This window comes from Acartia tonsa, chromosome 5 (assembly GCF_053477335.1).
Source record: "Acartia tonsa isolate MP-2025a chromosome 5, ASM5347733v1, whole genome shotgun sequence".
In the NCBI taxonomy this organism is placed as follows: domain Eukaryota; kingdom Metazoa; phylum Arthropoda; class Copepoda; order Calanoida; family Acartiidae; genus Acartia; species Acartia tonsa.
In genome coordinates, this window is record NC_137264.1 from 29,558,690 (window position 1) to 29,582,227 (window position 23,538).

Sequence of the window (23,538 nt, forward strand, 5' to 3'; positions counted from 1 at the left end):
TAACAATTTCAAAAATATAAAGTTATAACAAAAATTATTATTGTTTTTTTATTAGTACATTTTATTAAAAGTGTAAGCTCGAATAAGTCATAATTTTTCTTTGGTTGTTAAAAATTTGAAGCAGTTGATAGTGCCTAATAAAAAATGACGTCATACAATACAAATGACCAATGGTTGGCCCGTATACTTTGTAATTGACCAGTGGTAAAATATATTCTGGCCTCTCATTGGTCATTTTATTGTATGACGTCATTTTGTACTAGGCACTATCAACTGCCTCTTAAAATTTAGGTTAATTGTTACGTCAGAAATTTATATATCTTTTTACATCATATGAAAAAAGTTGAATATCTTATTAAGGATTAAAGTAATGATTAGAAATTGTATTGAAAGCCTTTATAAATACTTGAAGAAACAAGGATGACAACATCCATAAAAGCGAAGCACTGAAACGGTAGGACAAACGGACATTAACACGTATAGTGTTAGAACTTAATTATCATAATATAAATTTATAAGAGTCAAAGCAAAATTGTAAGTAAATTTGTTGTAAAACTGCTTGATACAGGATAATTTTTATAGACATACTTACATTTTTAGGACTTGATTATAGAGTTGCTTCGCTTATTACATTATACTTTGTTGTCCCAGGAATCAATATACCAAAAATCAGATCAATCCGATGATTTGATCACATAAAAATTTGTTGTTAAAAAAGTAAAAAAAATCAACATGTTTAAAATGGACGTACGGACATTTTGGTAATGATTATAGAGTTGCTACGCTTTCTAAATCGTACCTAACTACTAAAGGAATCACCATGCAAAATTTGAAATCGATAGGACAATTCTAACATGCCTAAATTAACGGAAAAAACTATCCGTTACGGACGGACGGACGGACGTACGGACGGACCGACCCTAATTATAGAAAAGCTTCGCTTTTAAAAAGTATTACTAGTTATTGAGATTCTTTTTTGACGCATATAAATGTTATTGTCCACAGGTAGCAAAGCTATAGGATATTTACAAAAATTTAAATCACAATAGGCCAATCAAAATCTCACACTAACCGCGCGCTGAAATAGTTCTCCTTTGCAGTGTAGTTTTTTATATGTCCTGGGAAGGTTAATAGCCAATTTTGGGTAGGGGAACAACAACCTTTCAAAAGAAATCTCTCTTAGAAGAAAATGGATCTCTTACAAAAAAAAGTTTGTTTTTATTTTTTAAACAAAAATTGACTCCCCCAACTACTTTAAGTGCCCCAAGAGGCGTCTAGGGATGTAGCTAATCGTGGTATATATAGAAGAAAGAAAAAACAGGAGAGCACAAATAAAACAGGTAGAATTAGCGCACAGGAGCATCGAGATCTGGAGGGGTTCTCTTCCACCACCTTGTAATTCAGAGGTATTTCAGGAATATCAGATAGTTTGATGTAGAAAAATTGGAGCGCAGATGAAAAAGGGGCTGGGATACAGTTAGCGACGTGCCTACAATTGACGAACCGACAAGAGTTACTTAAAGAGTAGCTTCGCCAAAAAAAAACAAAATAAATTGACTAAAGCAATTTATAATGCCTATAAAAAGACGTCATACAATACACATGACCAATGATAGACCAATACAAAGAATAAATTACCAATGTCAGGCCAGTATACATTTTATTTGTCCAATGGAAGGCCAGCTTGACGTCATTTTTTATAGGCATATAAAATTCTTCAGATTGACTATCATAATTAATCACAGAATTAGTTTTTAGAACTGTTGCAACAACAACAACAGCAAATAGATTTAAAACATTTGATAGTTAATGCTGTTAAGATGAGCACGGCTAAACATACAGCGGTTACTGTTACTATCCTAAACAAAATTTAATTTATTTTAGGTATGCAGTTCTGACACTCTACAAGTGATAATGTTTGTTTGTCCAACCATTTCAAAGCTTCCCTTTATGGATGTTATCATCCTTGTTAAAGTACTGATTGTATTAGAAAAATTAGAATAGTCTAAACCGTTCTCTGGTCATATTTAATATTTAATGCTTCCAATAGAAAGCGAAATCTTTATAATATGATTGTGTTTTTGTAGTAATAATATGTGAATGCTTCATTTAGACACTTTTAGTTTTCCATTTATAAAAAATTTGAAAACTTGCTTTATTTAAATTTTTTAATAAGGATTAAACTTAGTTCAATGTTACCTGGTAACCGTCCAAGGTGTGTAGAATAATTTTGAAGGATCCAACCAATCTAACCAGTTTGAACTGTCAGAAAATTGTTCTACCTGGAAAAATTGAATAATCATGAACAACCTTAATCAAAAATAAAAATACTACAGATCGATAAGGCAATAACTGAAAAGGAAATTGGAAGAATTTCTGAGGTTAGGAAGATTTTTAAAAGTAGGAACATCATACCAATACTATCATCTTTTTAAATGGAATATATAGGGCTATAAAACAAAGCATAGCCATAACATAGATATCCCATTCAATGCGATATTTACAATCTATTTTGATGCTTTGAAAATTTATTTGAAAAGTTTAGAATTTCAGCTGATTTTTAAAAGTGTTAAAAATTGATTTCCCTGAATCTTCAATGCAGCTCTCAAGCTGTCAAGCTGATTTTAACCAATAAAACTAATCTTACCCCTTGTCTCACTTCTACTTGATAACCAGTTCCAGCTGACCTATAATTATTTAGAGTGTTATAGCATAATGTATTTCTGCATAAACTCAATTTTACCTCCGCTCCGTGGCCCTAAGGATTTTCTGATTTACGTGGTATAAACAATACTATCGACGTATAGGGATTTTATTGAGGGGTTGAACTACCTGTCATTCTGACCAAAATGAAGCTTTCATCAACTTTTAAATACTTGGATCTCGCTAACTGCTAAACCGATATGATTCTTTACAAGGTAGCTTCTCATACGTCTTGTGAATGTTTATAACTATTTTGGTGAAGGTTACCACAACCTTCCCAAAAAAAAGTTCTTCCCTCCCTAAAAAAATAAATAAAATCCCCCAACCCGCACAAAACTTATTTTATTTTAAATCTAAATTAAAAAATTAAATTATCAACTTCAACTACGTTCTCCTCATTTGCCCCTAGAGACCTCTAGTTTAAAAAGAAGTGTACCTAAACATCCTGTTATTTTCAGTGATGCAGGGCAATTCTCTTGTTACTCTCTCCTCACTTCTACCCAAGGGATGAATACTTACAACTATCTAAACAGAACAAGCTCAAAATTTTGTAATAAAATTGAACCTTTATTAAGCAGTTTGAAATGATAACCCTAAAATATGGGCCATACATTGAAAAAAAAGAAAAAGAATGAAAATGAAAAGTTGGCATAAAAATAATTATTCATCGTCAGATATCTGGGTTTTATAATGATGTGTTTAAATAACAAGAACGTGAGTAAGATGTGAATCATTGTAGTTTAAACCAATTTTAAAAATCACTCTCATAGTTTCAAAGCAAATATTATATAAATTTTATGATAATTTATGTACATGATAATATAAGACAAACACAAACTGAAAATTTAGTGTACATTAGACTCAAGCAAAATGTTTGATATTTATATTTGAATCACAGAAAGTAATAGTTTCTAGTCAAGCAAGGAAGCATTACTATCCAATTTATCTAATCTAAAGGATGCATAACTGTTATAGGTTTGCTATTAGCTATTCGACAGGTTATTTGATTAAATAGTTTACCTGTTCTGCTTGACAACTTGTCATACTGAGTCTAACATTTGCTTGGTAAATATCACTTGAAGAATTCACTCTTATCAAAAAAACCTATAATATTTATGATATATTAAATCACAAGTTTTGTATAGCAGAATCTTTAAAATTGAATGTTATTAATTTTAAAGTTCTACGCTACATATGGGTATTTATGTATGTAGCCCTGATTCTCTGAAGCTACGATTCAGATGCACACGGAGATTGGAGGTGAGAATCCCTTGGCCAATCATAGATTGGTAAGCTTCGCACACAGATTGGTGTAATCTATTTAACATGTTGTTGTTGTAGCCATGATTCTCTGAAGTTAGGACTCAGATGCACACGGAGACTTGAAGTGAGAATCCCTTGACAAATCATAGATTGATAAGCTTCGCACACAGCTGGATGTATTTTCTTTTACATTGCACATAGGGGCAACAAGGGGATTCAATTCACCACCCCCAAATCAAGTTTTAATCATTCTATGAGTATTATCATACCCAATGTACATCAGATTTAAAAGGAATTGTAAAAATACACTTTTTAAGTAAGCTTTCCAATGTCTGAAAGTCAAGAAATGCAAAAATTGTCTTACAGAAAAAGGCATACTTTTTGTGTTTCACCAACAATTTTAAAAGTATTATAAAATCTCTTAGAATTAACGTAATTAGACAAAATAACTTCAGGTGATTCACGAACTACATTTATTTTGACAATATAAAAGAAAAAAACACAAATTAAAGAAATAAGTCCTAAATAATTCTAGTTGAAGTTAAGATTTTAGTTTTTTTTTGTTTGTTTTATAATCAACATTTAAGTAGACAGTAAGAGGAAACATGTTTTCTCCGGTTGCCACCGGCTAAAAATACGATATTTGATTACACAAAGACATATTATAATCGCCTGTTCTGGTTTTATTTACCCCCCCGCGCCCCCGTAGGGGTTTTTAGCGCGTTTTCTGAACGTAGGTGCACGAAAAGTTTGTTAGGAAAATCTTTTTTTGATATACATCCCCAATGATAATACACAAAATACTCCTTGTGTAGATTAAAATTAGCAGTTAAAACATGTTATAAACAGCCCAATGTCCCCTCCTTCACTGCGAAAAGGTAAATTTAATATTCAAAAAACTTGGTGTTCTTATAATCAATCGAAATTGGAATTAGCAAGTAGTCTATCTGTCTATCTATTGGTGATTTTTGTTTTCAGATTATGTAGTTACATGGTATTCATGTTTAACGTCAGCAGTTTTATTTAGGATGGGAGGGGACATTAGACTGTTTATTACACTAGTCCCCAAACTTCAAAATTTTATAATAACGTTTTTATATTCGTTTGCATAACAACTTTAGGCAATTATTGATTTTTTATTGGTTGGTTCATTAAGTTGAGTGTCAAAACTTTTAAACCACAAATTTTCATCTACAGACAATTAATTTTGTAATATAATTTAATGTATCAATATTGGGGATATTCATACATTAATCGGTTATTGTTTTGTTCCTTAGATACCTGGGTGTTAATCTATAATACAAAGTAGCTTGCTGTCTGTTTGTCTGTCCGTCCGTCCCATAAGATCTCGGTAACCAATAAACCAATTGAATTCTACTCTTCAGGGAATATGTCTACTAGTCTTGTGGTGGTTATAAGGTATTTTTCATTTTTTAAGGCATTTAATTTTTTCTTTTTAAAAGTGAAGCTTTTCTATAATTAGGGTCGGTCCGTCCGTACGTCCGTTACAGTTAGCTCCCTTCATTCATTTAAACAGGTTAGAATTGTCCTATCTATTTTAAACTTTGCATGCTGATTCCTACAACAGTTAGGTACGACTTAGAAAGTAACACATAATTGTTACTAGAAAGTCTGTACTTCCATTTAAAACAAGCTGATTTTTACTTTTTTGACAGCAAATTTTTGAATGTTAAAAATATCCTATTCATCTAATTTTTTGAATACTGATTCATATTACAATAAGGTATAGTGTGTTAAATGAAACTCTTTAATTAAGTCCTAAAAACGTCAGTATGTCCTTAAACTGTAACATGCATTTAATCAGTTTTGCAACAAATTTACTTACAAAATGTAAAATAAGTCTTTTTTGCGCATTTATGTAAGGGATATATAATTATTTGCATGTTGCACCATATTTTCTCCAACTCAAATAAAATGGCCTATCCGCCATGAAAATATAACGATATCCCCTTCCCTCCTACTGGACGTAAGAACTGACCAATAAATGAAGACTAAAGTAGCAAACTAAATTGACAACAAAATATGGATAGATAGATGGACAGATAGATGGATAGATAGATGGATACTTAGATGGTTAGACATATAAATAGATAGATGGATAGATAGATGGATAGATAGATGGATAGATAGATGATAGATAGATGGATAGATAGATGGATAGATAGATGGATAGATAGATGGATAGATAGATGGATAGATAGATAGATAGATAGATGGATAGATAGATGGATAGATAGATGGATACATAGATGGATAGATATATAAATAGATAGATCGATAGGGTAAGGGGGGCTATTTTTGGGGAGGGGTTAATCCGGTAATTTTCGACCTACCTTCATAAAATGACCTTTATCTCTATGTTGCATTCAAATGACAGAAAAAAACATAAAAGCAAATTTGTTTGTTGGGAAATTGCCTACAAAAAAGTATAAAATGAAATTTTTGTGAGATGAATTTTAAGGCTACTAAATAATTAAATCCCCTTTTTGGTTGATTTGCCCCAATGTGCATTGTAAGCTGACTCGCAATTCTCATGGAAGCTAAGAGTTTTGGCAGGTAATCCATATTAAACCATCCTAACTAATGAAACTGTCATATGAATGCTGAGCATAGACGAGGGACAGCATGATATAAGTCTAATCCTAACTTTCTACAAATGTACCTTCTTACAACCATAGGGCACCTCAGAGAAGGTTGCGTGATTACAATCTGACAAATTGCAACAATATTTGTCAACCAAGTGCATAGTTTATGAAGGGACTTGAACTCGTTTTTCCAAACCGCTAACCACTACGCTACGAGACACCTAGGCTACATATGGGCATAAATGTCCTTGTAAATAAGTGAATAACCTGTGAAGCAGATTCTCCATTTACAATCCCACTCAGAGTTCCTGTTGAATTTACCAGAGTCAAGTTCAGATGTAGATAGGAATACCTGTAACAAATACAAAGTTAAACATTATACGCAGGGAACTTAAGGGATAAGGCAATGGCCAATAAATTAATGTACATCCCCAATAAGAATACACAATAATATCCCTCTTGTAGATTAAAATTAGTGGTTGAAACGATTCTACGCCCAACTAAATGGGCAAAAAAAATTTAAAAAACTGAAGAAAAAATTACAGACTATGAAAAAAATCATACAAAAAATTGTTTTCAAAAACAGTGAAAAGTCAGTAATGGACGCACGGACTTTCTGATAACGACATAGAATTGCTACCCTTCCTTAATCGTACTTAACTGTTAGAGGAATCATCAATCAAAGTTTAAAACCAACAGGGCAATTCTAACATGCCTAAATTAGCAAACAGAGCTATACATTACAGACGGAAGGATTGATGGACTAACGTGAGAGAGGAACAAAAAATACCTGTCTAAATATAAAAATCCAGTAAAGTCTTGAATTTTAGAGGGAGAAGATTGAACTATGACTCCAACTTTGTTTCTAATTCATCAGAATCATTACAATTAGAACTTACATATATGTATAAATGATATATTTATAATTTTTATTTGGTTGTATTGAATACATGATCCTTTTAATGCATGATCCTTTTTATATACTTCTCAAAGCTAACATATTATCAACATAAGAGCAAATTAACTAGATGCTGTCTGTCGGTTTGTTGTAAAGAATCTAGATAACCACAGAACCGCTAAGGTTTTCCTTTACAATGAAGTTTCTTACAGATTCAGATTTGGTTTATAATAATTTTGGGAGAGGATGCCTCCATCAACCCAAGAGAAAATGTTTCTTAAAAAGAATCCTCCCGCCTTTCCCACTATTATTTATACATTTCTGTACAAAACAAATATTAGAAAGTTGAGTGATAAGTGTCATCTTACCCTGGTGTCTATATATAGTTTTATATCATTTAAAGTTTTAATTCAATAGAACGATTATATTTGTAATGATTCCTGTGTTGTAAAGAGAGAGCAAGTAGAGGAGATTCAATGTGTTCCAATTCAACATGGCGTCTCCACACACGTACATTGCGAATAAATGGAAATAGTTCCTAAACATGTTAAAATTTGTTTTAATTTTAAGGAGAGATGGGTTAATAATGCTACAAATAAATTACAACCGTTTAAGAGAAATTAAAGGCTGACTTACTCCATGTCTTATATCTTAAAGGTTTTCGCCTTTTCTAAAAGTTACATGGGTTCTGGCTAACATCGCAGGGATAGATTTGCGGGTATAGAGCCCCCGAATCTTTCTGTGCTCGCTTGAACTTTTAGAAAAAGTGCCAAAAGTTTGTTAGTTTTCAAGGTAAATGTGCCTTTATGAAGGGATAAAAAAGAAAAGTGTAATTAGTATTAATATCAACTTTGACTTCTATGCGAGTCTAATATAGTCTGACTGACGGACTATAGTCCAACTTAAAGAGTAGCTGCGCTTCTAGAGATAAAACCTGAACAGGACGACCATTAACATCCTCCTCGTTGATTTTTCCAGATTTAAAAGAGGCTGTGTATTCCCCTTTAGCACAGTCTGTCACCTCTAAAATACAAGAATACATGGGGGGTTACCTCATAGTACCTAGTCGAGCATATAAACCCCCTTCTTTTGAAGTAAATATAAAACAAAATATGGATGGGGGGGTAGGTTTCTTTTTGTTCTGGACTTTATATCAGATTAGGTTTGGTTATTTTGTGTATTTGGTAGCCCCGCAGGGTTAGAGTTCTAAATAAAGGCATAAAATAATACAAACTTTCATATTTATCATGAAATCCTAATTAGGTGATTTTCTACGATAATTCGGTGATAGTTATTTATTATTATAGATGGCTCTCCGCATATATAATAAAAATTTAAAACCATTTTTGAGGGACCGAAGGCCCGGCTGACAAAACTGGTATTAATTTTGTGATTTTTATAATGATATTCGTTGGAAATTGTCTGTAATTCGAATCTATTTATGATTTTACAGTATGGCTTAGAACCGGTTCTAATTCACAGGATATTAATCGGTTTCGAAGCCATACTTGAATAATGTTTAATGTTCATTTTACCTGGAGAAAATTTTTGCGCCAGAGAATCCAATTGTTCTGCAACAGGCTTCCCTCCCATCCCTGTCTAAAATAAAATAAATTTAAACTCATAGTTTTAAAATTCCTGTAAAGATTAGGTATAATATTATATGTATAACAATATAATATATATCAAACTAAGATTGGAAGGACAATTAGGCACGAATAAGATGTTCTAATTGTTTCATCTATAAAATCGTGTTTAAGAATTATTGCTATACTCTTTTCAAGCATTATCTTATTCTTTGAGCTTCTCTTTTGTGGATTTTGTGGTTTTGTTTATTTACCTTGAACCAGCCCAGCTTCTCTATATCCCATCCATCCAGTGGGTTGACCTGCTCGCCAGCCAGGAGTGTGTGTTGGTGAGTGCCAGGAAGTTCAGGTACGACATACCAGCCAGGTGGCACCAGTGATGTAGGACCTGGACTGCTGACCTGCAGGCTGACGTCCCAGTCTATGGTTGTGCCTGAAAATGTAAATATCATTTTTGAAGCCTCTCAATGTGTGCTAGTCGTATTTTATGATATTGCTTAAAATATTTCAATTATTATTTAGATAAAGACGTCATGCTAAACTGTTGTATAACTTGGCTTTAAAATTCAAATGACCAATAGTAAAGCAATTCATTAAAGATTGACAAGAGTCTGGCTAAAACATTTGGAATTATACTTACTGCAATCATTTCAAATGTGTAAAAACAACTGACTCAGAACAAAAACAGGCGCAGCTCATTTTCATGACACTAACAGACTAACAGACAAATGTGCTGCAATCAAAGAGTTGATGTTTGTATATTGTGATAGATGCCGCTTACCTGAGTTGAGATCAAGTTTTTAGACTTACTATGCTTATAATCGAGTGCAACTTATTACAATGACCTTTGCAAACTTTCTGAGAAATGTCGTGCAATCAAAGATGATCTGTAAATTATTGGTTGTGGGAACAAACCTGAATTGAGATCAAGTTTGTAGGTTCTGGTGTCAAGTACATTACCATTCTCATCAAGATATTTGGTTTCAAACTCTGCCAACACATTTGGTACCCTAAAAGAGACAATTTTGATTGGGAGGGAGGGAACATTTGACTGTAAATTATACAGATATCTTATTTGTGGGCTCAAAACTTTGGGTAAATTTTGATTAGGTTGCACATACCTTCAGGTTTAAATATTGCCTTATAATTATGATCTACTGAAGGGTAAATTTGTTTATCCTAAATTGGAGTGAAAGTTGATTTATCTTTTATTGTCTTATCCATTAAAATCCCTGCAACTAAAATTGTTAGTTTAATAGTAGATTTCCTCACTCAAATATCTTGCTAATGCATAACCTTTGAATGTATTTTTGCCAAGAAATGAATTATGCATTGATCTTGATTCTTTTCAGTTTAACTTTTACTATACAGTTGCATTTTAATCAGTCCAGTTACTCTTTAACTAAAGGATGTCTGTCTAACAAACTGATAAGGCAAATTTGCACATAAAGACACGCTAACCATCTACATTTGATTTTTTAGTAGCAAAGCTACTCTTTATTTTGAAAATGTTCGCCTGTACGTCTGTCTGAAACGTTTTAGGGGAAACGTGATTTTCTAAGCTTCATCTCAAGATGGACGACTTTCATTTCAGTGATGAAATGACTTTACCATATAAATATACATACTTCCATCTAATTTTTAAGTTGTCTCAACTACTCCTATTCTAGTTATACAGCTTAAATCTTCAGGTATTAAATAGATTTACATTCTACATTTGTATCAATTTTCATTCACATTTGTCTATTGGTTGGGGTGCTAGATCGATTTTTAGGTTTCAATGGTTTTATAAATTAAAAGGTTTCATGATTTATTTGATGTTTATTTTTATGTCACTGCTCTCTAGTTCATTCTACTAGATGTTTATCCATAATTTTTAAGATTCGCTACTTATGGATGTTATCATTCTTGATTATTTCAACATTGCATTTTCTAAATATTTCATTCTTTTTTATTTCAGTAATGAACATAATTGTTCGAGGTAAACTAAAATTGGAACACAAATTCACCTTTACTTCAAGGCCATTTTAAATGCCATATAAAATTGATTGAAAAATGTATTAGTAGATGTTTTAGTAGAACCTACTTATCATTGCCTTACCCTGATAAACTTGTAAAAAGTGTAAGTGTTATTCCCTGCGAGAGCTCTAACCCAAAAGGGTCTATGCATGTGTTGCCTTGACCCTGAGTAGTTACCCAGTACTTAATACAACCTAACCTAACCTGGCCTAAAGTGATTAACAACGAAAAAATACCCCTACCCTTATTTACGATATTCAAAATAAGTTGGTGTCGATTTTCAACAAGGCAATTTGAGAGAAAGCGCCAATGATTCATAATAGAAGGTGATTATCACATATTAGAGTTGTTTTATATTGACTGGAATATCTACTCATAAAGTTGGAATTGGGCGCAAAAACCACTCTTAGTAAAACCCCTTTTAAAAGTATTACTAAATTCAAGAAATAAAAAAAAATTTAAAACATTTACCTTAAATTGACAGCTCTATACTTTTTATCATTGATTGGTTTCACTTTAATGGCACAACAAACAGTCGCTGAGATCTTTAGAAAACTAAGAAAGCACCCTAGCAGTGAAAAAATATATTAAATTTTATAAAGATAAATCATCATTTTAATTTTAATCTTGTGTGAGTGATATCCTATTGTATAAAGTAGTAAGGTTTTTTGTTTGTCCGTTATTATCTTTAACTAACTTTATCTAACAAGTGAACCAAATGAGTTCTTTATTTTAGAAAAGGTAAGTTTTTTTTAAATAAAAGTCTTGGGGTTTTAAAGTCTATTTTTACCTATTCCCTCATCTACAATCTAGTTTAAAAAGCTCCTTAATGCTAGGGGCACAATTACTAATATATACACGGTGTTTCAGAAAAAACTGCGTTTTCCGTTTTTCTGACACAACCAGAAGGAATACAGAAAAAACGATTATATGTCCTTATTCTCTGTAAAAAAAAGTACATCAAATTTATAACAGGTGTTTTTCGTTATCTCTAAAAATACGGCCTCTATGATAGGTACATAGTTTCCAAAAATGCTTTATGTGAAAAATGTTGTGCAAGAAAAATTAAAATAACTCTTCTTTTATGTATAAAAAATCGTAGAATTTCAATATTAATTTAGAAAAAGGTATAAGAAAAGTACCTTAATGAGTTTTAAAGGTGAAATGCTTTTTAGCTCCTCACAAAAGCATTTTTAAGAAACTGCAATTTGTCATTTTTTCACATTTCTTAATTGTGATGCATTTGCAGTAAAAGAATCTTCTTTAATAACGTAGGTTATAGTAAAAAGAAAAAAACTTCTTTTTATTTGACAAAAAAATCTCTAAAGACAAAAAAGTTATTGAAGTTTGAATTTTTTTTATTAAAGCATTTAATTACAAATTATGGATAAATTATGAGTTTATATCTTAACCTGTCAATCAAATTAAAGGATTATAGGAATAAATGAGGGGTGGGGATTTACGAACATGAGCAATTTTTAAGGTCATGTTTCTTAAGTATACAAAAAGAAAAACTGAATATTTGTTTTCAGTGAGGGAATTTTAAATGAAATTTTTAGTGTAATTGGTAGAAAATTGTATTGGCCGTATTAAGATGTTGTTTTCAAGTGAATAAATTTTTGAAAACCAACCTTAAGGCACAAAATTCTACTAGAAAAAAGCATCATACGCATCTTTTGAAATATTTATGCTTTAAAATGCGCCGTTATTTTCAGAGATATTAAAAAACACCTGTAACAATTTCGATGCATATTTTTATAGAGAATATTGACATATAATTATTTTTTTTGTACTCCTAATGGTTGTTTCCCAAATTTGGAAAACGCAGTTATTTTTGAAACGCCCTGTATATATATATATATGTACTACATAAATTACAAAAATGACTTCATACAATACAAATGACCAATAATAAACCAGTATACATTTTACGATTGGTCAATTACAATGTATACTGGCCTATTATTAGTCTTTAGTTTAGTGTGACGTCATTTTTTGAAAGACACAGTAAGCTGTTTCAATTACAAGATTTTATACATATATTTCTTTCCTGTGGACGATTGAGCAGGTGAATAAAATTTTGCACAATTTTGTCCATTATCAGCACACAGATCTGTAGAGGGATAACAATACCCTTCACCTAAATATAATTTTGTATATTATCAACACACAGATCTGTAGAGGGATAACAATACCCTTCACCTAAATATAATTTTGTATATTATCAACACACAGAACTGTAGAGGGATAACAATACCCTGCACCTAAATATAATTTTGTATATTATCAGCACACAGATCTGTAGAGGGATAACAATACCCTGCACCTAAATATAATTTTGTATATTATCAACACACAGATCTGTAGAGGGATAAAAATACCCTGCACCTGAATATAATTTTTTATATTATCAGCACACAGATCTGTAGAAGGATAACAATACCCTGCACCTAAATATAATTTTGTATATTATCAGCACACAGATCTGTAGAGGGATAACAATACCCTGCACCTAAATATAATTTTGTATATTATCAGCACACAGATCTGTAGAAGGATAACAATACCCTGCACCTAAATATAATTTTTTATATTATCAGCACACAGATCTGTAGAGGGATAACAATACCCTGCACCTAAATATAATTTTGTATATTATCAGCACACAGATCTGTAGAGGGATAACAATACCCTTCACCTAAATATAATTTTGTATATTATCAGCACACAGATCTGTAGAGGGATAACAATACCCTGCACCTAAATATAATTTTGTATATTATCAGCACACAGATCTGTAGAGGGGTAACAATACCCTGCACCTAAATATAATTTTGTATATTATCAGCACACAGATCTGTAGAGGGATAACAATACCCTGCACCTAAATATAATTTTTTATATTATCAGCACACAGAACTGTAGAGGGATAACAATACCCTTCACCTAAATATAATTTTGTATATTATCAGCACACAGATCTGTAGAAGGATAACAATACCCTGCACCTAAATATAATTTTGTATATTATCAGCACACAGATCTGTAGAGGGATAACAATACCCTGCACCTAAATATAATTTTGTATATTATCAGCACACAGATCTGTAGAGGGATAACAATACCCTTCACCTAAATATAATTTTGTATATTATCAGCACACAGATCTGTAGAGGGATAACAATACCCTGCACCTAAATATAATTTTGTATATTATCAGCACACAGATCTGTAGAGGGGTAACAATACCCTGCACCTAAATATAATTTTGTATATTATCAGCACACAGATCTGTAGAGGGATAACAATACCCTGCACCTAAATATAATTTTTTATATTATCAGCACACAGAACTGTAGAGGGATAACAATACCCTTCACCTAAATATAATTTTGTATATTATCAGCACACAGATCTGTAGAAGGATAACAATACCCTGCACCTAAATATAATTTTGTATATTATCAGCACACAGATCTGTAGAGGGATAACAATACCCTGCACCTAAATATAATTTTGTATATTATCAGCACACAGATCTGTAGAGGGATAACAATACCCTTCACCTAAATATAATTTTGTATATTATCAGCACACAGATCTGTAGAGGGATAACAATACCCTGCACCTAAATATAATTTTGTATATTATCAGCACACAGATCTGTAGAGGGGTAACAATACCCTGCACCTAAATATAATTTTGTATATTATCAGCACACAGATCTGTAGAGGGATAACAATACCCTGCACCTAAATATAATTTTTTATATTATCAGCACACAGAACTGTAGAGGGATAACAATACCCTTCACCTAAATATAATTTTGTATATTATCAGCACACAGATCTGTAGAAGGATAACAATACCCTGCACCTAAATATAATTTTGTATATTATCAGCACACAGATCTGTAGAGGGATAACAATACCCTGCACCTAAATATAATTTTGTATATTATCAGCACACAGATCTGTAGAGGGATAACAATACCCTTCACCTAAATATAATTTTGTATATTATCAGCACACAGATCTGTAGAGGGATAACAATACCCTGCACCTAAATATAATTTTGTATATTATCAGCACACAGATCTGTAGAAGGATAACAATACCCTGCACCTAAATATAATTTTTTATATTATCAGCACACAGATCTGTAGAGGGATAACAATACCCTGCACCTAAATATAATTTTGTATATTATCAGCACACAGATCTGTAGAGGGATAACAATACCCTTCACCTAAATATAATTTTGTATATTATCAACACACAGATCTGTAGAGGGATAACAATACCCTGCACCTAAATATAATTTTGTATATTATTAGCACACAGATCTGTAGAGGGATAACAATACCCTGCACCTAGATTCAAATGCATTAGGTTATTAACAGTGATCTGGGTGTATAATAATGCTCTGTACCTAAACAGTATAGGTTATTTTGCACAGTTTTGAACTACTGGATTTATAGCAAGACTCTGTGGATGTAGAATGATACCATGCATATACACGTTATAGTTTATTTGCATATTTTTATTTATTTTTAGAACACAGATTGTTTGACTATACTCTGCTCCCTTTTTAGTACAATTTCTGTATTTGATTGACTAAAGGGCAGATGAAATTTGATTTTTAAAACAAGCTTTGCAAATAGTCAGACTTGTAGAAGTTAAACTTTTGAGTAAAAATCTTTTGCATTTTGAAAATCTAACCTCCTGGACAATCACAGGTACATTCTGCCACTCCTGCAGGCAACTGGAACTGGGAATTACAAAGCAAGTCTTAATCAATCAATAAAATAATCATTTTTAATTATGAAACATATTAGATTACTCTAATTAATTAAAGTTAAAATCAGAGAAACAGTGGAAATGATAAACATAAACTTAATTAGACGGTATAATAGCTATTGTAATAAATAATTTGCTACTCTAAGAGCTCTTAACCGAAAGATTTATCCGCAAATATAAGTTTTTAAAGTTCAGGCAATAAGACTTTCTGTGGACATTATCAAACATTGACTTTAGTATCCCTAGTTTTAGTAAAAAAGACACATAATTTTTTTAAGCTTGCTTTCCTGATAAGTATCTGTAATACTATAAACACTTCTTAAAGATTTGTAAGTAACTTCAACTATGCCATACAGATTTGAATCTTCTGAACTAAATCTAAAATAGATATTACAAAGGAACAAATTTAGTAAATATGTAAAAAGTAGCAAACTTATTTTTGAAATAGTAAGTACCTCTACAAAATTTGTCCTTTTATTTAGAAAAATACTTTCTACTGGTTTAAGGCTTACAGAAAACCGATGTAGTCATTTTTAGAGATCTTACTGGTCAAACAAAAAAAATCATCCTAACACCGTAAACCCTAAATTATAAGTTAACAAATCAAATTAATAATTATACCTGTAACATAATGTTTCTCCAAGACCTATTTGCCATGACAAGACTGTCATGTCTGTAAGAGTACCTCCATCTTCCTCTACTACTATCCTACCCTAAATGAAATATGATATTTGTACTAGACATGTTTGTCATGACAAGACAGTCATGTCTGTAAGAGTACCTCCATCTTCCTCTACTACTTATCTAACCTAAATATAATATGATATTTCTACTAGACATTTTTTTTCATGAAAGACATCTGTACGAGTACTTTAATGTTCCTCTCAAGGACAATTCTTCCAAAAAAAGTTCTACTAGACATATTTGTCAAGACAAGTCAGTAATTTTATATTAAAACTTTACCTCTACACTCCCACTTGGTGAACTACAATGAATTCTCTTCCCCTTGTTGTTATTTGTCTTTTCTGTTGTAAATTCTTCTATACTTTTATCTACCTGTAGAAAATACTTTTATTTTAACATGGACAACTATATTCATGAAAAGCGTTGCAAAAACTGGCACTTTTTGAGAAAAATAATTGAGTTATGAAAAGTTAGTATAAATATAATGTAATATTACTGATTTGTGATAATCACCAAACCTAGCCCTTTTGCTGGACAGTTAACATACCTTAATTAAAATAAAATGTTGAGGTCTGACAGCCTATACTTTACAAGGCTTGTAGAAGGGGTGTGTAATCACCCTTTTTGGTAATTTAAGAGTGGCGGAGATAACTCACTTAATGAGAGTCTACCTACACCCTCTAAAACAGCCTAAAAGAGGGGTCTCAAGGTAAAATAAGTCGTACAACCTTTTTATATAAGAGGAGTTGTGAGAAAAAACTTCGTGCTTTGTGCGTCAATTTACCAGTCTAAGGACGTTTTTTTGACTATTGATTATGTGGAATTAGGGGTTATACACTAACCAACATAACTGACAATAAATAGTTGTTTGAATTAGACCCCTAAAGATTTTGATTTACAGAGCGATTGACGATTGACACTGTTCATTTATATTTGTAATCAAGGCCCTGATGTGACAGAGATTAAAAAAAAATAGTACAGGAAAATTATTGAAACACATATCATTTATAACTTGATGTTTAATGTGAATGTGAATGTTACCTTCACCTTAAATCTATCAATTAAAAATATACACCTACAAATGAGTAAATAATTATTGCATAACTCTCTGTCAACAAATATGTTTAACAACTCGACCTTGGGAATTACTGAATAACTGACCTCTATTTGTAATCCTTTGTCATTATAACTAACGCATCTACTCTATATATAACTTAGGTAAGTACGCTCGTCTGTTTATTTGCACAGTTTTGCATCATCAAACGAGAAATGTATGTATATTACATAAAGAAAAGTTTTCTACAGAAGTGTAATTCATATTTTTCGAATTTAATTTAGATACAATAGATGCCAAAATTAAGGGGGTGGATGACACACTTTACTAAAAGGTAAGTAGTTTTATATGATGTTTAGGATATATATCTAATTTTTAAGTATAATGGCTATTTTTTACATCCCACTGATTTTGGTTCAAAATTTCAGGTGCACTTCGCGCACCCACGTGAGCATAAACCTGTGCACGCAACTGTTTTTGCTCACCTACTAATGGACACAGGTGTCCTTGTTTTAATCAGAACAAGATATGTGAATAGAAATTATTTTGAGATTACTCAACAATCATAGGAATTCAATCAATTGATGTTTCTACATTCAAACAAGAACAATCTTTACATAAGTAGCGCTGCATTAATTCCAAGTATAGTACTAAAGGGAGGGAGGAGATGTTGGGCTATCTATTACACTAGTCCCCAAAGTTTTATAATAAAGTTTTTATTCGATGGATTAACTACTTTGAGGACTTTTAATGAATTTTCATTTGTTTATTATTAAATTGAGTGTCCATACTTTTCAACCAATAATTGTAATCTACAGAAGGGATAATTTTGTTTATCATAATTGGGGATGTACATCAATTTATCTGCCATTGTGTTAACCCTTTTTATCCCTGATAGTATTCTGTACTTGCACAGAGACTTTTATGTTTTATATTTAAGAAAACTAAAGGGTAGAAAATTCAAATCAGTTTCTGATTCTTAATTACAAGTTTTTTTTTAAAAGAAAACATTAAAAGTCTTAAATATTGCTAACCAGGAGTTGCTGAGCTACTAATAAACAAGAATATTCTTGCTTAGCTATTAATATTTAAATAATGAATACTTACACTTTGAAAAAGACCTCTTTGCCTTCGATAACTAGTTCTGAATAATTGCATAAATATTGATATATATTTTCATTTTAGGGGGGGAGGATTAAAATCAGACATTCAAAACAATTATAAACTTTTCTTGGGAATGTGTTCTCATCCATTGGACTCTAAATTACACTGGTACCCAAAGTTCTTTCTTCGTCAGCCAAAAAACACTTTACATTGGAATTGTTCACTAAATTTTATTCGGTGGTTACAAACTAGTGGTGACTAAAAAATAATAATATACTAAAGGGGCTGGATATTATCAATCTTTATCAGGCTATAATTTTTCTTATTGATGTTAAGTTTAAGCTAACTAATTTTATAAAGACATTTCACTTGATATTTTTCCTAGTACATAGACGTCCAAGGGGGGGGGGGTAAAGTAGGGATTACCCCCCCCCCCCCCCCCATTTAAAATTTATCCCTACCCTGGGGGTGCCATAGGCACCTCCAACCATTTAGTAGGGGGTATTTACCCTCCCCCCCCCCCAAAAAAAAAAGCTTGGACGCCCCTGTCCTAGTATACAGAAAAAATCTAAATAAGGGTCATAGTAAGAAAATTCATAATAAAAAAAGTAAAATAAATATGCAATTATATTAATGCAATGCCTTGAGGAGCCGAGCGTTGTAAATTTAGATCTGGCAGCATCTCTTGGAGAAGAATATATTTCTGGACTGATCACAAGACCTGTGGCAAAATTAACCAACAAGGTCGCTAGTAACCATTGTTCATGCATCACTTTAATTTCACAAAATTTGTCTTTGTGTAACTTTTATTCATCTGAGAACTCCTAAGTCTTTATCTCATTAAGTTTTGTATTTTGATTTTAAAAATTAGATGCAAATTTAAACTATTCATCATTTCGGTATTTCCTTAAACTTTGATTCACTTCATATTATTAAAATTATGTTTTTTTATAAAATATCTGAAAAAAGTTGGATTATTAGGATAAAGCTACTCTATAACAATGGCTGAGATTAGTTAGTCTGAACAAAAGTTAGAATATCTTTAAAAATCATTTTAATCATAATTTAATCTACGAAAATTTTTCATTTTCTGTGATCTATAATTGCTTAATCTTTTTATAATCTAAGAGAAGCAATACTGTAAAGAAGACTCATATTGTTTCAGCAGCTAGCAATATCCTTCGGTACAGACACACAAACAGACAGATGCAAAGATCCTGTTACTTTTATATAATTTTGTTATATATGAGTCTATAGTCTATACATCTGTAAAACATGATGATGTAACCCAAAAAAGTCAAAAATAGAACTAAACAATTAATTATTTTTTGGCATTGTCGTCCAAGTTTAATGTTATCAAAATACTTCCTAAGGGGAAATACAATGATATAATATAGCCAAAATTTAAGGAAAAAAATAAAAAAAAACTTTGGGCTTTTATTACAATATTAACATATTTTTTGCTAAAAGCTTTGTTTTTTTTTAGAAGGAACTATAAATAAAAAGTACCGTCTCCTCCACCTCGTCAAATAGCCTAAAATCTGACTTAGGTCATAATTAAATTTTCTAGAAAATATTGAGCCTGTAGGCCATAGACGTCCAAGGGGAGGGGTAATGGGGCGATTAACCCCCCGAAAATAAAAAATCTCTAATAAAAAAAATTTTTGCGCGCTTCGCGCGCATTATTAATACTATATATTTGATAAAATTTAAATTACCCCCCCCAAAAAATTTTACCCGGGGGTAAATTTTGGGGGGGGTAAACTAAATTTACCCCTGCCAACAGATTTCAGGGGGGGTAATTACCCCCCCAAGCAAATTTTACCCCCGGGGTAAAAGTTTTTGGGGGGGTAAAAAAATTTGCGGCGCGCTACGCGCGCCATTTCCCCCCCCCTTAAAAATTTTTTACCCCCCCAAAAAAAAAAGCTTGGACGCCCCTGCTGTAGGCAAAATATTTTTCAAGACAACACATAAATCCATTTATTTAGGATATCAAGTGATATAGATCGATCCACCAAATGAAAAAATAATTTTGACCATCACCAACCCTCAGTGAAATTAAAAGTACACTGTTTGCATAATTGATTCATTTGATTCATTACACATGAGGATATGTAAAAAGGAAATTGCAACACATATACCTTGATACTGGGTGCGATATAAATTGTCTTGATTGTTGAATTTAGAAAACTGATGATAGTGCCTAAGTATATGACTTCATACAATAGAAATGGCCAATAATAGGCAGTATACATTTAAATTGACCAATAGTAGGCCAGTATTTTTCTGTTTTCAAGCAATATTATCCGTTTCGAAAAATACGCGAGAACAATTTTTTAGAGTATATCATCATGATAATACTTTTTTTTATTTTGTCCTTTTTTGGTATCAAAACTAAAAGTAAACTGGCACAAGTCAAAATTTTCAGTTATAGTACTTCTTTGATTTGATAACAAAGTATATTCTTAAGTTATTTTTTTACATTTTTTTCAAATTAAACCAGTATAGCAAATTGATTGAAACACCCTGTATTATGTTCGTTAAAATGCATCAGGGGACATTTCTTGTCTATGCATGCATGATATTATGACTCATTTTAGTTTTTTTTGTAGCAAAGCTACTCATTCTTTTACTCTGTTTATTACAGAACATAAATTTGAAAGCATTTGAATGTTCTAACACGTAGTTTTAAAAATATCAAGACTTGAAAATCATAATTTTTGGATATATGCAACATAAATGGCTGTCCTGTTTTCAGAAGGAAAAAAACAGCATGACGACTTTTTTGGTGGTGCTAAATTGATTGTTATCTATTGTAAAGCAAAATTATATATGTTAGATGGTATTCTTGTACCTTATGCTTGCAATCAAACTTGTTAAATGCATTTCATGCAACTATCCCTTTATCTGTCATCTTTGCGTTTTATGAACATAAGCAATTTTGGTACTATATTAACCATTCTAGAAGCGCTGGAAAGTATTATGTGAGACGTCATAAAAATACATCTTAAAAGGAGGGATGAGATGAGAAGTTGGAAAGAAAACCCCTACAAAATAAATTTTAGACGATTTCTTATGACGTCACATATTGCACGTTCCAACGCTTTCCATTCTAGTCTATCATTTTCAATAGACATCTATAATTGCTCTACGTTAGTTAGTGTCGTTCTTGCTTAAATAATAGCAAGACCAACAAACAAATTATAGAGGCGCCAAAATCAAAATGAATTCAACGGGGAATTAATTTCTATTCAAATAGTAAATTTTTAATAAGAAAATAAAAACTTTTGGGTGCCTCGCTAAATATTTGTTTAGGTAGACGACACTAAAACAATGAAAATCAGGGAGGGAGGGAACATTGAACTCTTTATTACACTAGTCCCCAAAGTTTTATATTACCGTTTTCTTATTCGTTGGCTTACCAACTTTAGAGATTTTCATTGAATTTTGATCAATTGGTTCATTAAGTTGAGTGTCCTGACGTTTCATCCACTACTTGTCATATCAGAGGGGGTAAATTAGTGTATCAACATTTGGGATATAAATCGATTTATCGACCATTGTTTTATCCCCTTTGATCCCTGATCAAAAATATCATATGGACATTGACATCAAACCAATATAGTCCATCTTTTTCTTAACTTCATATCCAACTATTTACTGGCGAAAATTCTAAAATTTCATTAGAAATTTTCATTTACTTTAGAAGATAGAAGTCTTCTCGTTTTTTTGAGATTATAATTAGTGATAAAATTTGCAACACATATTGTCCGTCCCTACGTCTAATAAAGTCACAATTATATTTCTTTTGCAGAAATGAAGTAGAATTTTGAATTCCGTGATGGCTTAGAATCTTGTCTATTAACTTAGTCCATCAATCTGGTTGTCGGGTCATTTTTACAATTAAAGTCTAAAATCTTTTCACTTATTTTGTCAATATTTCTTTTTTCTTCAGATTTGTTTTTAAGGATGTTTTTAGATCTAGTAGCTTGGTACTTATTGATTTTGTGATCAAATATACCTAGCCAACACAGTAGTTTTGATATACAGAAGGTTTAATTATTGTCTAGTCTTAATAGAGGAGAAAATTACATTATAAATAAATCTCGAAGATATATTGTGTTTTGCAATTTATCAAATAGTTTTTTTTTACTAAAATTTACAAAACGATAGATTTTTAAAACCAAATATCAATTTACAAAGCAATATCTCCTTGCTAAAACTTAAGGGTACATTCTCAGTACCCTACTTTACCCTAGGACGTACAGACATGTTTATATATGAAAAAGTTACGCCTCAATAAAATAAAAATAATATACAGTACACAAAGTTTCTAAAAAAAGAAAGCATCTATGCATAAGATGTATATATTATGGAACAATTAGTCCGACTAAAGTAAAGAAATGTTTCCGCTATATAGCTTTCAATCAAGTAGTATTCACCTATACACTCTTTCCTATTACAGTATCCCCATTATTAGTAGCGCAGCTACTCTGTAACTAAGGGATGTACGTCACTATGTCAGTGAGTGTTACGTTTTTGGCATTTTTTGTATTAAAGCATTTTCAGGTCTTATTAAAAACGTATATCACTGGTTTATATTGTTATTATCAATAATGTTTCAAGCTAAGCTGCTTTATGATTTTAATAATAAATTTCGTTTTCAGTATGACTTCGAAACCGATTAATATCCGGTGGATTAGAACCAGTTCTCAGCGGCACCTAAAGATCATGTATAGTATCGTATTATTTCCAGTTTTCTACGAATATAAAATGTACAATCATAAGGCACGGACTAACAAAACTGGTTTTCATATTATAA

At 31.6% G+C, this 23,538-nt stretch overlaps 2 protein-coding genes across 2 annotated transcripts; both read right to left on the bottom strand.

Annotated features, from left to right (window-relative positions):
- LOC145320091 (cell fusion protein aff-1-like) lies at nt 1-13,067 on the bottom strand. Its single transcript, XM_080162532.1, has 15 exons — nt 13,063-13,067; nt 11,882-11,922; nt 11,547-11,643; nt 9,972-10,066; nt 9,311-9,489; nt 9,006-9,069; nt 8,405-8,493; nt 7,911-8,008; nt 7,363-7,437; nt 6,840-6,924; nt 3,724-3,807; nt 3,140-3,228; nt 2,648-2,687; nt 2,200-2,282; nt 1-1,859 (listed from the first exon to the last, which is right to left on the bottom strand). The coding sequence occupies exons 1-15, from the start codon at nt 13,065-13,067 to the stop codon at nt 1,748-1,750; spliced, it is 1,236 nt and encodes a 411-aa protein (XP_080018658.1). The 3' UTR covers nt 1-1,747.
- A 3,055-nt stretch (nt 13,068-16,122) lies between these two features.
- Nucleotides 16,123-19,486, bottom strand: LOC145320092 (uncharacterized). Its single transcript, XM_080162533.1, has 5 exons — nt 19,359-19,486; nt 18,720-18,756; nt 16,838-16,930; nt 16,496-16,587; nt 16,123-16,252 (listed from the first exon to the last, which is right to left on the bottom strand). The coding sequence occupies exons 1-5, from the start codon at nt 19,484-19,486 to the stop codon at nt 16,123-16,125; spliced, it is 480 nt and encodes a 159-aa protein (XP_080018659.1).
- Between the last annotated feature and the right edge of the window lie 4,052 nt (nt 19,487-23,538).

Coding starts and splice junctions, on each gene's coding strand:
- LOC145320091 (XM_080162532.1), bottom strand. Junction 8,494..9,005: donor GGCGCAAAAATTTTCTCCAG/GTAAAATGAACA, acceptor CTTGTATTTTAG/AGGTGACAGACTGTGCTAAA. Junction 2,283..2,647: donor AAGTAGAAGTGAGACAAGGG/GTAAGATTAGTT, acceptor CAATTTTTCCAG/GTAGAACAATTTTCTGACAG.
- LOC145320092 (XM_080162533.1), bottom strand. CDS start 19,486: ATGCATGAACAATGGTTACTAGCGACCTTGTTGGTTAATTTTGCCACA. Junction 18,757..19,358: donor ACAACGCTCGGCTCCTCAAG/GCATTGCATTAA, acceptor GCAATTATTCAG/AACTAGTTATCGAAGGCAAA. Junction 16,931..18,719: donor AAAGAGGTCTTTTTCAAAGT/GTAAGTATTCAT, acceptor TATTTTCTACAG/GTAGATAAAAGTATAGAAGA.